General features: G+C 47.9%; 1 protein-coding gene across 6 annotated transcripts in view; it reads right to left on the minus strand.

The window, feature by feature from the left end:
- Positions 1 to 2,722: 2,722 nt before the first annotated feature.
- Positions 2,723 to 17,914, minus strand: part of LOC125738526 (protein kinase C theta type-like) — an 86,800-nt gene continuing 71,608 nt past the window's right edge. For 4 of the 6 annotated variants that reach the window (XM_049007606.1, XM_049007605.1, XM_049007604.1 and 1 more), the window contains 6 exons: positions 17,823 to 17,914; positions 17,645 to 17,707; positions 16,170 to 16,308; positions 15,887 to 16,075; positions 15,297 to 15,425; positions 13,523 to 15,022 (listed from right to left, as the gene is read on the minus strand). In XM_049007606.1, the coding sequence (XP_048863563.1) occupies positions 14,864 to 15,022; positions 15,297 to 15,425; positions 15,887 to 16,075; positions 16,170 to 16,308; positions 17,645 to 17,707; positions 17,823 to 17,914 (771 nt within the window). In that variant the 3' untranslated portion in view covers positions 13,523 to 14,863. Of the gene's footprint in view, positions 5,290 to 13,522; positions 15,023 to 15,296; positions 15,426 to 15,886; positions 16,076 to 16,169; positions 16,309 to 17,644; positions 17,708 to 17,822 lie in introns of those variants that run through there. The other 2 variants (XR_007396851.1, XM_049007608.1) reach the window with 2 other exon arrangements.

A 17,914-nucleotide genomic window follows, 5' to 3' on the forward strand; every position in this document is an offset into this window, starting at 1 on the left:
TGACTATAAAATACTGCTGTTAACCTATAAAGCACTGAATGGCCTTGCACCAGAATACCTTCTGACCTGCTGACCTCATACAACCCTCCACGCTTGCTTCATTCTCAAGGCACAGGATATCTGTTAGTACCTAGGGTAGAATGAGCTATGGCAGGCTGCAGAGCTTTCTCCTATAGAACTCCTCAGCTGTGGAATGGTCTTCCATTGGATGTGCGGGTTTCAGGCTCACTCTCAATATTCAAGTCTAGACTAAAAACACACCTGTTTAGTTTAGCATATAGGAACACTAGTTCTAGCTCTAATTAACTCCTCACTCCCAGGTAGACCTATAGTGTGAGGTGTAGAGTTGGGTGGGGATTGTTGCCACTGGCTTTGGATAAACTGGACTGTCAGCGCTGTCACTCTAGCTTCACAATCCCTTGTGGAATTGGAGTGCTGACATTTCAGGGACTCCCCATGCCTGCATTCCCACTTGCCTCTCTCTCCTACTGATGCTGCCATAGCCATATCTGCCAGAGCTTGCACATTGCACTTCATATTGCATTCACCTAGCTGTTAGCACTGCCTATAGCCTCCCCTACTTTTACTAATTGTACATTTTATTTCCCCTACTCCTCCTGGGGGGTGCTGCCTGGAGACCTCAATCTATCAAGATGTCCAGCACACCCTACTACATGTGACGTCGCCACCACCAGTGACGTCCCTGCATCCAGCTCGCCGTTCTGCCTGTGTCATCTTCCATGTATAACCTGCTGCCTTACCTCTAGTTGCCTGGCGATTGGAAGAAGACTCGGCACTGGCTTGTCATCCTCCCTGCTTTCCAGTTATTTCTCAAATCTTATGATTTTGATAGTGTGACTTGGCACTTAAACATCTCTCCTATTTGACTATCCCTGCCGGCCCCTGGAGGATGGACTCCCTCTTTGAGTCTGGTCCCTCCCAAGGTTTCTTCCTTCTTGGGATTTTTTCCTTACCACTGTCGCCTTTGGCTTACTCACTGGAGGCTTTGGGTGAGGATGCTGTAAAGCGCTTTGAGACAATGTAATGTCGTGATAATGCGCTATAAATATTATATATATATTATATATATAATTTGTTTGTGTTTCTTTGTGTTTGAAGCTGCCCCAACTGGTGCACAACGAATAATAGCTTTATAAAATAGCTGCAGCAGATAATATATAGTATTGGGAGTGCAAAAGTATAAGTAATCATGTTACTCATACTTATCATGTGTTAACCATGTATTTGCAGTGAATCAATGACAATGACATCAATGTGTTAATCATTAATCAATGGTACACCCAAACATTAATAGTGATTCAACATCATATGATCAATATTTATATACATATTTCAAGTAGAGTCTAGAAGCTGAGACAGATTCCGGTAAATTGAGCAAGATGGGTGGATTTTACCTTGTTACCAAGGTGAAACATTAGAGCAGGAGAATTGTGTTTGTTATACGTTTGAGCTCGGTTTGTTGGTGTTTTGTGACCAATCAGGACTTAGAAGTCTTTATAGGGTTAGGGTTAGGTAATAAAAGAGATTGCCTTTACTCACCAAACTGATAGGTCTAGACTTTTATTCTAAGTGACTCTCTGTGTTATCAGAGAGGTTGATTTAAAATTTTTCTGCTACATTGCCTCTGTCATACCCGGCTCGTACGATCCTCGTGTGTGCCACGCCCCCCTGATTATCCACGTGTGCTTCCCTGATCGTACCCAGCTGTGTCTAGTTATTTTGATCTGTCCTGTCTATTTGGGTCCAGGGGCCTCATGTATAAATGGTGCGTACGCAAGAAAATGTTGCGTACGTCCATTTCCACGCTCACGTCGAGATGTATAAAAAAGAAACTTGACTTACCGCTACGCACATTCTCACGGCAGCTCCAGACATGGCGTACGCACGATCCTGCTCGGTTTTGTAAACGGGCGGCTCCCAGTGGTAAGTCATTGCTACTGTGGTTTCCCTTTTTAAACTTACAATCATGACGTTGACTTTGTCCAACACACGAACAATAATTGTATGTTGTTTACGTTGTACGACACCTGATTTTCATTCAATATGTAACAATAATACGGTGCAGAAAATGACCGAACTATTACAACTACCATAGCAACTCTTGCGTTATTGGAAGACGTAGCTTATGGAAGTAGTAGAAGAGAGTGCGTATTCAGGGATCATGGTTATTTAGTCAATACTAAGTCACTCCATGCCAGCTGTATGGGACGGCATAATCCGCTTGTCACCCAGATATATAAATTTTTCTTACATTGTGGTTGAACAGGCAAACATTAAAGCGCAATTTGCATCAATGTCAGGTTTTTCCAATGTAAAAATGTAGCCATCGACTGCACTCACATTGCTATAAAGGCACCTTCAGAGAACGAATTTGCTTATGTAAATAGAAAGCACTTTCTATTAATGAACAAATTATGTGCGATTCGAACATGCGTCTCATTAATGCAAGGGCCTCATCGCCATTAAATACATTTCATAATTATTCGTAGCAGTGGGGTGCTACTATTCAGTTCGCAAGAAGTGTCGCATTATACACGAGTGCAGCGTGCTGCATAATCTGGTACAAAATCGTGGCTTGCCGGTATCTGAAGTGTTTAGGCAAGATGAACCTCAGCCACCAAATTTCCCACGAAATGGAACAGCATTACAGCTTCGTTTGAATGTAATAGCAAGAATGTAAAACAGGTAACCATACACCGCATTTATTTTTAACGAATTCTTTTAATGTGTTGTTAATATCACACAGCGTATCATTTAAATATTTTACTTCATTGGCAACATCTCTTACAGCATGGACTTTAGCATTTTGTGACTGCAGCACAGCACACGGCCGGATGGTTGCCCCCCCGGTTTCTGAGGCACGGGAATGTGTGCAGCCAGCGCCCAAAGATGTGCTCGGGCCAGCAGCACCATCGCCGCCTGTGTCATCCTTGGCACTGAGGCATCTCTTGTACTATTGTCTGTAAGAATAAACAAACAATAAACAAAAGTAACACCGCATCTGCATCCTACTTGTTATTCATAAACATGCAAGTAATTCAAACAAGTATGCTACGAGAAAAACTTACCCGCGCTGACATCGGCGTCCCCCTCACCCGATAAAGTGAGAGCCTGGGGATTCCGCTCCCTTCGCCTGTACTGTTAAGACTATTACGGTGAGCGGCCACTCATTTTGTCACGTCGACTTTAATGTCAGACCACTTCTTTTTAATTTCGGCCACCGTGCGAATAGATAAAAACACTTTTAACTGACTCCACCACGTTCTGCCGCTCCGTCAACTTTAGTGCTGATGCCACTACTTAAACCACCAAATAATAACACTTTTCTTTTCTCTATTTCTGTTAACATGACCTTCACTTCAAACTCGCTAAAATACGTATTTTTCCCACGTGGTTTATCTATTGTTGTTTAAGAAAAACAGAACAAAGCGGGTATTTATACAGATTTATATATGTAAATATCATAATCATGGGCTGGTTGGGGGGATGGCTGTCGGCTCGTTCACGTACGTAAAATTTCACGCTCATTGGGATTAATAAAGGGAATGTGCGTCGATCTGTGCTTTACGCACAGTTTTATGCATCTGGATTTTTTCTTGCTTACGCACATTCCTAGTTTTGTCCGTACACCATGTTTTAGTGTGAATTCTACGTACGTCGTTATACATGAGGCCCCAGGCCCCAGGGCCTGTGTCCCTTGTCCGTCATTGATGTTAGTAGATGTCCGTACTCCTGTTCTGTCCTGCCCGTCCCACTCCTTTTAATAAACCCCTAGTTTACCCCGAATTCCGCCTGTCTGCCTGCTCACCTGCCCGTTCACCTCACCCGTTTTCACGCACCGATCATGACAGAATGACGGACCAAAAGAAGAGAAAGCAGAGGAGAAGGAGACCCGATGAGCCGATGATCAGCCTGGGAGCTTGCTCTCTCGCCAGGCTTTGGCTCCCATCTGGGAGCGAGGAGGAGGAGGAACCTCTGCTGCTCCATGAACGGGAGCCGGTCACCGAGGAGCTGCAGCCGCCCCTCGAGCGGTATTTCTTCCAGCCCGAGCGGCTGGCTAATAGGGGGGCCAGAGCGGTGCGGGACGCTATCCCGCGTGTGCCCCGCACCCTTAAAGGGGCCACGCCTGTCTCTCCTGCGCGGGACCTGCCCATCCCGCCGCCAGCGGCAGCCATGCCCAAGGCGCTCCCTTCGCCTCTGCCTGCTGAAACCGCTGCGCCCCCGCTGGAGGTTCCGGCTACGCCCGAGGTCCTCGCTAATCAATACTTCACCCTCCAGGGACTTTATTGGAGGGTGATGGATGAGCCGGCCGTACAGGGCTCCCCAGAGGAGGACCGGCTCGCTGCGCAGCTGCGGCGTGATTTCGCAGCATTCTCTCCCGCCTTGAGATATTAGTGGAGAGCCTCAGGAGGCTGATCCAGCTCCGGCGAGCTCCGGCCCCTGCTACGACGCCCGAGCAGCCGCCCGCGCAGCCTGAGCAGCTGCCCGAGCTGGCGCTCCCTCTGCCTGCAGCTCCCGAGCTGGCGTGCCCTCTGCCTGCAGCTCCCGAGCCCCGTATCACTAATGAATCTCCATTTTCCCTGATTCCGCCTGCCTTGCTTGCTTCCTGCCTGTTGCCTGCCCGTGTGATCACCCGCTCACCAGCACCGATCGTGACAGCCTCTCTATCAGTTGTACAGAATCAGGCAACACCCACTTATTCTCTCGTTTTGATGTTAAGGTGTCGTTCAGTAAGTTTCACTGTATTTTGGAGTTTTTACATTTTTTTCCCACTCTATTAAAGGGCCATTTGATGTTTTCAGGCTTCGTTTAGTTGTTGAAAATGGCACTTTTGTGTGTATTATCATAGGCAGTAGACTGATGGGATTGGATTCTGATATATGTAATCCTGCAGAGGTTTTAATAGTTTAATTGTGCTTTGGGTTACAGCACAGAAAAATGAAAAATATTAATCTTTATATACATATTTAATAATCTATATTATATGCAGTTGCAGTGATGAAGTGTAGTTCTAACTAGGAAATGCTCTTCAGAATATGAAGTCATTACTTTACAAAGAAAGGGGATATATAGGCACACCTTGACTAGGATGTCATGGGCACTCTTGGGAAGCCAGCAGGGGTAAAAGGGGTCATCAGTGCGGATGGACTGAAACAGTTCTTCCTCATCACGCCCATGAAAGGGAAACTAGCCAATCAGCATCTCATAGAGCAGAACTCCAAAAGACCACCAATCAACAGAGGCTCCATACTTCTGGCCCAATAGGATCTGTGCAGTTACATCATACAACTAAGATATAATACACATCTCATAAAAAAAAATGCCATGTCAATAACCGCAAATTATAAGAAGGAGCTGGAACTGTGATGCCCGGCTCGTCCGCTCCTCGTGTGTGCCACGCCCCCTGATCACCCACGTGTTCTTCCCTGATCGTTTCCATCTGTGTCTGCTTATTTTGATTAGTCATGTCTTATTTAAGTCCTGGTCTTACCTGTTTGCCCTGTCCGTCATTGATGTTGTCAATGCCAGTGTTCCGTCCTGCCCTTACTTACCCAATTAAACCCTTAGTTTGTCCCGTATTCTGCCTTCCTGCCTGGTTCTTCCTGCCCGCCTGCCCGTTTGCCTTATCCGTTCCATAGCGATCGTGACAGAATGACAGACCTTACCAAAGAGGCAGAGCGGCAGACCGAGAACGATCGGCTCGGTCTGCTGCAAAAGACCCATTACTGGCTCAGCAAGCCCGACGTGAGGGAGGACCCCGTCGTGCTGGACCTAGCCACCCAGAGCTGCGACCTCCTGCTGGCTATGTCCCCTTCGGGGGATGGGAAATGCCTGGGAGAAGTGCGTTCTCACCTCTACCAGCTTGTGCAATGACTGACGGTGAGGAGGTTGGGAATAGACGCACCGAGCGTCGCGGAAGTGGTTCCCCAGCCTTCCATTCTAACGGAGATGGAGCAGCCCTCTGCGAGCGCCGTGACAGCCAAGAAGAAAAGGAAGAAGAAGAAGCCAGCGACTGCCCCCACGATCGCTCTGGGAGCATGTACGCTCCTCCCCGCTTGTTTCCCGACCAGGGAACGGGAGGACTCCCTGGCCGACCTGGACGTCACCACCGCAGCTCAGCTGCCCATGCAGGCAAATTTCCCCACAAGGGGAGAGAACCCAGCCGCTATGGAGCTACTGCCACCCCTGGAGCGGTATAACTTCCGGCCCGAGCGGCTGGCCAATAAGAGGGCCAGTCCCATACGGGACGCGATTCCGCGAGTGCCCCGGCTTCTTAAAGGGGCCATTCCCGTCATGCCCTCACAGGACCTACCGGTCCCGCCGCCTGCGCAACCCGAGCAGCCGCCTCCACTGCCACCTGCGCAGCCGGAGCAGCCTCCTCCGCTGCCGCCTACACAGCCACCTGCGCAACCTGAGCAGCCGCCTCCGCTGCCACCTGCACAGACAGCGCAACCCCCTCAGCCTGCAGACCCGGCTCCCGAGCAGGCGCTCCCTCTGCTTGCGGCTCCCGCGCCTACGCCCGAGGCGCTCCTTCCGCCTGCAGCAGCTCCCGCGCCCACGTCCCAGGCGCTCCCTCAGCCTGCGGACCCGGCTCCCGTGCAGGCGTTCCCTCTACCTGCAATGCCCGCACAGATGCTCCTACTGCCTGCAACGCCAGCACAGACACTACTACTGCTTGCAGCCCCGGAGCAGGCGCTCCTACTGCCTGCAGCCCCGGAGCAGGCGCTCCTCCTGCCTGCAGCCCCGGAGCAGGTGCTCCTACTGCAGTAGCCTGCAGCTCCCGAGCAGGCGCTCTTACTGCAGCAGCCTGCAGCTCCCGAGCAGGCGCTCTTACTGCAGCAACCTGCAGCTCCCGAGCAGGCGTTCTTACTGCAACAGCCTGCAGCTCCCGGGCAGGCGCTCTTACTGCAGCAGCCTGCAGCTCCCGGGCAGGTGCTCTTACTGCAGCAGCCTGCAGCTCCCGGGCAGGGGCCCCCTCTGCATCAGCCTGCAGCTCTGCAGCCCGTAGCGCTCCTTCTGCCTCCTGTGACTGTGCCCCCTGGGGCCCTTGTTCCTGGCCTCACTCTAGTCCCTTCTACGTCGGTGACTCCTGTCCCTGACCCCTCTCCAGTCCCTTCTACCCCAGTCCCCGAGGAGGTCCCGGAGGACCCCACCGTCGCTCCTCCCTCCTCAGAGGTGGAGGAGCTTGAATGGGACCCCTTGGGGACCCTGTTAGTGACTCCTCGGCCCTCGCCCCGGTGAACTCGACCCCGACCAGGGGTCATATTGTCTGTGTCCCGTAAGGGGAGGGGACACAGACGAAGGACTGGGGTCCCTCCCGCCCTACCCCCTGGCTCATCCTCCCTCGCCAGCACTGTGGCTGGGTCGACGCCTGCAGGTCCTGGTCCCCCGGGTCAGCAATCGCCTGCGGGTCCCCCTTCACACCCTCGTCGCCCTGCCTCGCTCCTTCCGCCGGCTCCTCGGCGGTCGCCTCCGGGTCCACCCGCTCCAGCGCATCGGAAGACGTCGCCGCCTACTGCGGCTCCCCCCCTCTCCTTGCCCTCGCCAGGGTCCCCTCCAGCTCCCTCGTCCCCTTCCCTGGTCTCCCCTCCGACTCCCTTCTCAGCCCCTCACCCTGCCTCCTCGGCCATTCCGAGGTCCCCTCCGGCTCAGGCCTCCCGGCCGCCTGCAGCCCCTCCGGCTGCTTCCCGTCGCCCGCTGGAGCTCCCTCGGACTCCCCTTCGTTCCCCCTCCTTCGCTCCCTACTCTCCTGTCTTTGTCCCTCGTGGTTTTGCTCCTCCTCCTGTCTTTGCCCCTCCGTTCTCTGCTCCTCGACCTTTCGTTCCGCCCGTCTCTACTCCTGGTTCCCCGGTGTTCCCTCCTAGCACTCCCAGTCCATTTGTTCCGTCTGTCTCTTCTGTTCCACCCTTCTTGATCTGTCTTTCCGCCTTCCCAGTCCTCTGTCAGGTCTTATCCTATGTCTTGTCCCTCGTCGTGTTTTGTACTTCGGTCTTGTTCCCTGTCCTTCGTTGATCATTCTGTTCTTTTTCAGGTCCGGTTTTCCCTCGTCCCGTCCGGCGCCCCTTCCTAGGCTCGCCTGGAGTAGCGCGCCTTTAGGGGGGGGCGGTTATGTGATGCCCGGCTCGTCCGCTCCTCGTGTGTGCCACACCCCCTGATCACCCACGTGTTCTTCCCTGATCGTCTCCATCTGTGTCTGCTTATTTTGATTAGTCATGTCTTATTTAAATCCTGATCTTACCTGTTTGCCCTGTCCGTCATTGATGTTGTCAATGCCAGTGTTCTGTCCTGCCCTTACTTACCCTATTAAACCCCTAGTTTGTCCCATATTCTGCCTTCCTGCCTGGTTCTTCCTGCCCACCTGCCCGTTCGCCTTATCCGTTCCACGGCGATCATGACAGGAACCTCAGGAGCAATGTAGTCAGGAGTCCCACAAAAGGTGGATGTCCTGGCATCTCCCTGAATGTTCTCCATTCCCAAAATCAGCAATCTTGATGTGTCCATCAGCATCCAGCAGCACATTGTCCAGCTTCAGGTCTCTGACATCACAAGTACAAGTACAGTACATACTAACCAGGTAGTTGCAGGAATATACGAAAATCATCATATTTAAATATTTACTAGGGATGAGTCAGCATTGTCAAATATTCAATAGTTTAAATGCAACTTATCAGCAATATAATTAGTTGTGAGAAAACAAAAATGAGTGACATAAATAAGGGAACAAGGACTGTTCAACATAAGACATACATCTTTCACCACGTGGAAATATTTTGGACTCAACATGATATAGAGCAAAAGCAACTATCTGATATATATATATATATATATATATATATATATATATATATATATATATATATATATATATATATATATATATATGTTTAGGTAAATTTTCAATTCTCTTTTGTTTATTAAATATAGTTATGTTTTTTGCAAATGACTTCACAGTGTGCCCTAATTTCAAAGCTACTATTAATGTTCTAAGCTTTTGCAGCAACAATGTCTTATATTGTATGGAAATAGATTCATGGAGCTGCCTACAGTATGATCAATTGTTGAGATTATTTTGTTAAAAAACTGCCCAAGAAACACACTCCTACATTTGAGCTGTTTAATTTGAATTTTTTTTATTTTACTTTTATTTTTTTGCTGTAACAAGTAATATCTCATTTCACAAGGAAATAAGTATTTTGATATATACTGCATATTTATGTTATGGAGCGGCATGATGGAATGGACGATGCACAGTGTGGCTTACAAACACAAATGGAATTTATTGTGAACAGAACTCAGAAAGACAAGAAATCAAAAGAGAGCACAAGCTAAAGCTAAACTAAACACAAGGGAAAATGTAACACCAAAACATCTGGGGAAACTAAGGAAAGAAACAACTTCAGGGACCACACATGCAAAAACAAAATGCAACGAGGAACAAGCAAAGGGCAGACACATAAATACACAGATAACAAGGGCTTCACCAAGAGACAAGTGCAGACTATAACTAATCAACCCAACTAAGGACTAGGAGTACAAGGAACAGATGAGGATAATAATTAATCACTATAGACTCAAACACTAGGTGAGACTAAGAACATTACAACAAACTTGATATACTCAGCGATAACAAGAGAACAAAAGAAGGATCCATACTGAAAACCAATAGATGCAAAATACATAATTAAGAAGAGAAAGCAAAACACAAAATTTCCAACATAGTTGAGGCTGGGCACTGGCTAAGCTCTAACCTACAAAAGTAGGAAATGCATGATTCTTAACTGCACGCTCATCTACAGCTTCACTCTCATAGCAAGGGTTTCAAAACCGTCAGACAAATCCTACTCATACTCATAAGCACTGATTTTCTGCTTCATATCAGTCTCCTCGCTAAATGCCATTTTGACCCTTCTCTCCCAACCAAATAAAAAAAAAAAGAAATCCTGCCACCAACCCCGAGTGAAATTTTACCTCGGAATGGTGGGAAACATTACGTCACTACACATAATGTAAAATTACCCCATGACCACTGTGACCCCAACTGTCACTTTGACAAATATGACCTCTGTCACCTTTGACCCCGGCTGTCACTTTGATGAAAGCGGCATTATCTATCTCTCTCTGGATTTGCCATCAAGCCACGCGCTGCAGCTCCCCTCAATAATATCCAGGGTGCCCTGCGAGACTAAACACCTCTTTCTGCGAATACTGACAACACGAATAAAACCCCAGGGTCTTGTCATGGAAGGTCTCCCACATCACATTAGAATCAGCAGTCATGCCCAAGTCTGCAAGTTCCTCATACAAACTGTGGGTAGACTCATTAGACGCACCTTTACCTTGGAATCTGGCGAAATTCAGCCTCATTATTGTAGTAGGTGGTAGCCTACTGGACCAAAGCTGAATCTTCAGAGAGGCATCAACAAGTTCAGAATTCACAAACTGGGCACTAATGTTGACCCAGCACATACCCAGAAGGATGTGATCGATCTCCTTCCCCAAACCACCAGTACTAGAGTACCAAGTCCACCTATGCGGCTCAGGATGCTGGAACCAGGATCTAGTGACTTGCGGCCCCTCACTGTTTGCAAAGTGAAGCTACTTTCACCATGGTTGCCAGATTAATAATAGAGAATTTTAGTTATAGCTGACCTTCATTAGCAGGTATCAATTACTTTACTTGAAAAAATAATATAAAAATAACAAAGGTATGAACAAATAAATCTGCAATGGGCTGGCCCCCCATCCTGGGTTGTTCCCTGCCTCGTGCCCATTGCTTCCGGGATAGACTCCGGATCCCCCGAAACCCAGTACGATAAGCAGTTTGGAAAATGGATGGATAGATGAACAGATAAATTTGAGTTTAATAAATTAATTTAAAACAGAGAGAACTCCAAAACTGAAGTATTTCCTTTAATTTTGTATTTATTTTTTATTTTATTTTATAATCTTGGGGCTAATTAATTCGCTCTCTCATTTAATTTAAAAGGCACCAGATTCATTTTTGTAAACCTTAATCCTGATAAAAGTCCATAAGAATTGCTTCTTGAAAATGTCTTTAATATTTAGTCAATCTGTCAATAAATAGTGCCCTGAGCACTGCTTACTTCTATTATGGGCAAATACCAATTCTGTGTACTCAGTGTACAGTGACTACAGCTGCCAACAGTTAAACATAATAATAATAATAAAGATAATAATAAAGGCAGTCTCTTATATTGTTGAAACACTAATGGGAGAAACAGTCTTACTAACATTATAATGAAAAATAAATTATACATTCATTATAAACAAGAGGTTAGCAAATGTGATACACCTACAACAGAAGTAAAACATTGATGATAATGCCATATACTATAGGATGTCATTAGGTCACTTGAAAAGTAACTAGTGTGTTCAGTTGGTGCATGCCATACATTCTAAACAGGGCAAATACCAATTCAGTGTACTCAGTGCAGAGTGACTACAGCTGCCAAAAGTTAAACCTAATAATAACAAAGATGATTATGAAGACAGTCTCTTATATTGTCCTACGTCTTGCTAAGATTATAATGAATAATAAATTATACATTCATTATAAACAAGAGGTTAGCAAATGTGATACACCTACACCAGAAGTGAAACATTGATCATAATGCCCACAAGCTGGAGCTACAGTATAGGTTGCTGATATGTCACGATCACGGCGGAGGTATGCGGCGATCGTGCGGGTAAGGCGAGCAAGCAGCAGGCAGACAGGTCGAGATCGGAGTAACGCGGGGTTTAATCAGGGACGAGGGAAGAAAGGACATCAGGCAGGAACAACTCGTACAAGATCCACGACTAACCGTACAACAACAGTTAGCACAACAATGACAGACAAAGGACTCAGGTAAGACACGGACTGAAATACACAGGACTGATTGAAAATAATCAGACACAGCTGGGTACGATCGGGAAAGAACACGTGGGTAAGCAGGGGGCGTGGCACACATGAGGAGCCGACGAGCAGGTCATGACAGAACCCCCCCCCCAAAGGCGTGCTTCACCGGGCGCGCCAGGGAGGAGGCGACAGACGGGACACGGGAACCGGGACCTGGAGCAAAAAAAAAACAGAACCAGCAACGAGAGACGGGAAACAGGACCGATGCACAAAACAGGGCAAGCGACAGGACGTGAGACAGGAGCTGACAAAGGACAGGGAAGGCAGAAAGACAAACCAGGAAAGGGGACATAGCGGGAACAGGAGGAACAAAAGGAGCGGGAGTGACGGGAGGGAACAGCGGGAAACCAGGAGCGGAGCGGAGCAGAACAAAGGGATCGGGAACAGAGGACAGCGGGACAAAAGCGGGAGGAGGAGCGAAGGGACGAGGGACGGAGAAAGGAGGAGGAAAGGAAGGAGGGACAGAGGCAGGGAAGAAGGGAGAGAAGGCGGGGGAACAGGGGAAAGCCCGAGGGAGCTCCAGCGGGCGATTGGAGGTGGCCAGAGGGGCCGCAGCCAGCCGGGAGGCCGGAGCCGGAGGGGACCCCGGAGGGGCAGAGGAGGCCGGGCGAGGGACCCGCGGAGGGGCCGGGGAGGTAGCAGGAGGGAGCACCAGGGAAGGGGACGACAGAGCAGGAGGGGACCCTGGCGAGGGCAAGGCGAGGGGGGGAGCCGTCGCAGGTGACAGTGGCGCTGCCGTCGGGGAGCCCGCTCCCGTGCAGCCGCCGCTGCCCGCGGACCCAGCGCAGGTGCAGCCGCCACTGCCTGCGGCTCCCACGCCTGCGCAGCTCCCTCTTCCCGCTGCAGCTCCCGGGCAGGCGCCCCCACTGCAGCAGCCTGCAGCTCCCAGGCAGGTGCCCCCACTGCAGCAGCCTGCAGCTCCCGGGCAGGCGCCCCCACTGCAGCAGCCGGCAGCTTCCAGGCAGGGCTTCGCCCGCAGCGGCTCCCGGGGTGCCCCCTCCGCCCACAGCGGCTCCCGGGGTGCCCCCTTCGCCTGCAGTGGCTCCCACGCCCGAGGCGCCCCTTCTGCGGCCAGCAGCTCCAGTCCTGTTTCCCCTTGTGACTTCTAAGTCCTCACCCCGGCGACGTCGACCCCGACCAGGGGTCGAAATGTCTGTGTCCCGCAAGGGGCGCCCGCCCTGCCCCCTGGCTCGCCCTGCCTCGCCTGCGCTGGGGCTCGGTTGGTGCCCGTGGGCCCTGGCCCTCCGGGTCGGCCGTCGCCTGCGGGTCCACCTATTCCGGCGCGGCGGCAGACGTCGCCGCCTGCGATGGCTCCCCCCCTCGCCTTGCCCTCACCGGGGTCCCCTCCGGCTCCCTCGTTCCCTTCCCCGGTGCTCCCTCCTGCTCCCTCCCTGGCCCCTCCGTGGGTCCCTCGCCCTGCCTCCTCGGCCCCTCCGAGGTCCCCTCCGGCTCCGGCCTCCCGGCCGCCTGCGGCCCCTCCGGTCGCCCCCAGTCGCCCGCTTGGGCTCCCTCGGGCTCCCCTTGGTTCCCCCTCCCTCTTGCCCTGCTCTCCTGCCCTGGTCCCTCCTTTGTTTGCTCCTCCTCCTGCCTATGTCCCTCCTTTCTCTGTTCCTCGTTCCTTTGTTCCTCCCGTCCCGGCTGTTCCTCCTGTATTCCCTCCTTTCACTCCTGGCCCGTTTATTCCCTCTGTCCCCTCGGTGTCTCCTTTCCTGATCTGTCTGTCCTCGTTCCCCGTCCTTTGTCAGGTTCTCTCCCATTTCCTGTCCTTGTGCCTGTTCTGTCTGTCCGTCTTGTTCCCGGTCCCTTGTTAATGGTTTTGGGTTTTGTTTTTCAGGTCCTGGTTCCTTGTCTCGTCCCGTCCGTCGCCTCCTCCGGGGCGCGCCCGGTGCAGCGCGCCTTTGGGGTGGGGCTCTGTCATGCCCGGCCCGTCCGCTCCTCGTGTGTGCCACGTCCCTTGCTTACCCACGTGTATTTTCCTGATCGTCTCCTGCTGTGTCTGGTTACTTTTGATTAGTCCCGTGTATTTTAGTCCTGGTCTCCCCGGTTTCCTTTGTCCGTCATTGTAAATGTCAATGTCAGTCAGCATTACCTGTCTCCTGATCCCTGTTTCCCGAGTAAACCCCGTTTTCCCGAACCTTGCCTGTGTGCCTGCTTCAGCTCGCTCGCCTCTCTGCCCGCTCACCTGGCGATCGCGAGCCGTCCCGTGACATGATACATATTAAATAAGTATTTTTAATAAATCATTTTTTAACTTCAATTATAACATCATATGCTATCATTGTCATGACCCGATCGTCTGCTCCTTCCGTGTGCCACACCGGCTTATTAAATCCCATGTGGATTCCCTGTGTTTACCAGCTGTTTCTTATTGCTGTCATTAGTCTTATGTATTTAAGTCTGCATTAGGTATGTTTTCCCCAGTTCTGTCATTGAAGTCAGTGAAGTCTTATGTCTGTTTTGCGTCATGCCTCCATAATTAATCCCGCTTCCTCGTCTCCCTGCTTCTGCTTCCCCGGTTAGGTGTGACAATCATGTTCTGCTGTTCCCCTGTTGCTTGGATAGACTCAATGAAACTTTCTTTCATTGTTAAGTCATGATTAAAACTCAAAAGCTGTGTAATCAGCAGAAATATTCCAAAAATAGATTTTCCTGCATTATCTTGAACAGGGGTCACCAAATCATCAAATATCAAAAGAGGCGTAGCTTGAGATTTATCAATACTGATTACTGAAAATACTGAAAAACATGTGTTAGCACTGTACTTTTTTGTCATTTTTATGTCATTACGGCTATTACTGAATATCAGAAAAGACTATAGACCCACACATTGAACCTTGTCTAAGGCTGATTTATCATGCTTTTATTCTCAATTATGCCTTTAAAAGAGTTGACTAGCCAGCATCTGAATGAAGGGTCACAGAATTAGGCAGTCTTGGTGCAGTCCATCTCAGGATTGATGAAGGAGAAATTGCGGAACACGGTCTGATCCACACTGTTAATGAGGGTACGATCAGCACACGAAAGTCGAGGCTTCTCATTGATGAACTCCTTGTCAAAGTTATTATAATCACCAGGGGATTTCTGTAATTGGAATCAGGGAATAAAACAGATTCCATCTTTAAACTGTTAAATTCAGTCATGATTTCCATGTTATATATGGTGAACTTCTAGTTAAGAAAGTTTCATTAAAGCGACTTTCCTTCCACTCCATATGGTGAAGATGTAAGAGGGATAAAGTAATACAATAAAGAAACAAAACAGTTTTATAAAAAGATAAAAGACGGGTATATAACATCCTCCATAAATAAAAATGAATAGAAAGAGGAGATAAAAGGTCGTAAGCTAAGGTCCTTACTACAGTGGGTTGAAAGGGAGGTTTGATCTGTCGATTCTCTAAGGCACTCCAGTCCACAGATGCGAAGAATCGGTGCTGCCGGATGTTTCCCTTTACTCCTAATCTCTTCTCAGGCTCCCGTACAAAGAGCTGCAATCAATTCCAACATTATGTCAAGCTACTGCCTCTCTATCAGTTGTACAGAATCAGGCAACACCCACTTATTCTCTCGTTTTGATGTTAAGGTGTTGTTCAGTAAGTTTCACTGTATTTTGGAGTTTTTACATTTTTTTCCCACTCTATTAAAGGGCCATTTGATGTTTTCAGGCTTCGTTTGGTTGTTGAAAATGGCACTTTTGTGTGTATTATCATAGGCAGTAGACTGATGGGATTGGATTATGATATATGTAATCCTGCAGAGGTTTTAATAGTTTAATTGTGCTTTGGGTTACAGCACAGAAAAATGAAAAATATTAATCTTTATATACATATTTAATAATCTATATTATATGCAGTTGCAGTGATGAAGTGTAGTTCTAACTAGGAAATGCTCTTCGGAATATGAAGTCATTTAGTTTTACTTTACAAAGAAAGGGGATATATAGGCACACCTTGACTAGGATGTCATGGGCACTCTTGGGAAGCCAGCAGGGGTAAAAGGGGTCATCAGTGCGGATGGACTGAAACAGTTCTTCCTCATCACGCCCATGAAAGGGAGACTGGCCAATCAGCATCTCATAGAGCAGAACTCCAAAAGACCACCAATCAACAGAGGCTCCATACTTCTGGCCCAATAGGATCTGTGCAGTTACATCATACAACTAAGATGTAACACACATCTCATAAAAAAAAATGCCATGTCAATAACCGCAAATTAAAAGAAGGAGCTGGAACCTCAGGAGCAATGTAGTCAGGAGTCCCACAAAAGGTGGATGTCCTGGCATCTCCCTGAATGTTCTCCTTACACATCCCAAAATCAGCAATCTTGATGTGTCCATCAGCATCCAGCAACACATTGTCCAGCTTCAGGTCTCTGAGATCACAAGTACAAGTACAGTACATACTAACCAGCTAGCTGCAGGAATATACGAAAATCATCATATTTAAATAGGGGATATTTACTAGGGATGAGTAAGCATTGTCAAATATTCAATATTTTAAATGCAACATATCAGCAATATAATTAGTTGTAAGAAAACAAAAATGAGTGACATAAATAAGGGAACAAGGACTGTTCAACATAAGACATACATCTTTCACCATGTGGAAACATTTTGGACTCAACATGATATAGAGCAAAAGCAACTATCTGATTGATATATATATATGTTTAGGTAAATTTTCAATTCTCTTTTGTTTATTAAATATAGTTATGTTTTTTGCAAATGACTTCACAGTGTGCCCTAATTTCAAAGCTACTATTAATGTTCTAAGCTTTTGCAGCAACAATGTCTTATTTTGTATAGAAATAAATTCATGGAGCTGCCTACAGTATGATCAGTTGTTGAGATTATTTTGTTAAAAAACTGCCCAAGAAACACGCTCCTACATTTGAGCTGTTAAATTTGCTATTTTTTTATTTTAGTTTATTTTTTTTGTGGTAAGACGTAATATCTAAATCAAAAGGGAGCACAAGCAAAAGCTAAACTAAACACAAGGGAAAATGTAACACCAAAACATCTGGGGAAACTAAGGAAAGAAACAACTTCAGGGACCACACATGCAAAAACAAAATGCAACGAAGAACAAGCAAAGGGCAGACACATAAATACACAGATAACAAGGGCTTCACCAAGAGACAAGTGCAGACTATAACTAATAAACCCAACTAAGGACTAGGTGTACAAGGAACAGATGAGGATAATAATTAATCACTATAGACTCAAACACTAGGTGAGACTAGGAACAACAAACTGGATATACTCAGGGATAACAAGAGAACAAAAGAAGGATCCATGCTGAAAACCAATAGATACAAAATACATAATTAAGAAGGGTAAACAAAACATAGTTGAGGCTGGGCACGGGTTAACCTCTAACCTACAAAAGTAGGAAATGCATGGTTCTTAACTGCATGCTCAGTCCATACAGCCACAGAGCAGCCTGTGCAACACAGTAAGACCAATGAAGAGTGCGAACAAGGAAACAACTCGGGAACCACAGAATGAAATGTCCTGTGACACCAGCTGGCCATGCAGGGATGCCACGGACAAGACAGGACAGGGCAGAGGTCAATCTGACAACATGTTTCTCTGTGTGTGGTTGGAGTGAGGTGGAGGCAGAAGTAATCAAATAATATTTGAATAATAGTTGGCGAAGTTTGCCTAGCAATTCTGCAACTCTCTGAAAGACTCATCCTTTGTATTTACCTGTATATGATTCCTTTAGAGTGGAGGAACTGGAGGCCACAGATGATTTCAGATGCATAGAACCTGAGTTGACCAAAGTTAGATGATGGCATAATGGAAAGACAGGTAATTTGAGTGGACAAATTGCCTTTGTTGCACATGCTACAATGTAAAGCCATATGATACAGACCATACTTACATTGATCTCTGTAGGCTGAATTTCTGACAGTTCTGTATATGGAACATAAGATCACCACCATTCAAGTACTCCATCACAAAGAAGAGGTTTTC

This window comes from Brienomyrus brachyistius, chromosome 3, assembly GCF_023856365.1.
Source record: "Brienomyrus brachyistius isolate T26 chromosome 3, BBRACH_0.4, whole genome shotgun sequence".
NCBI lineage: Eukaryota > Metazoa > Chordata > Actinopteri > Osteoglossiformes > Mormyridae > Brienomyrus > Brienomyrus brachyistius.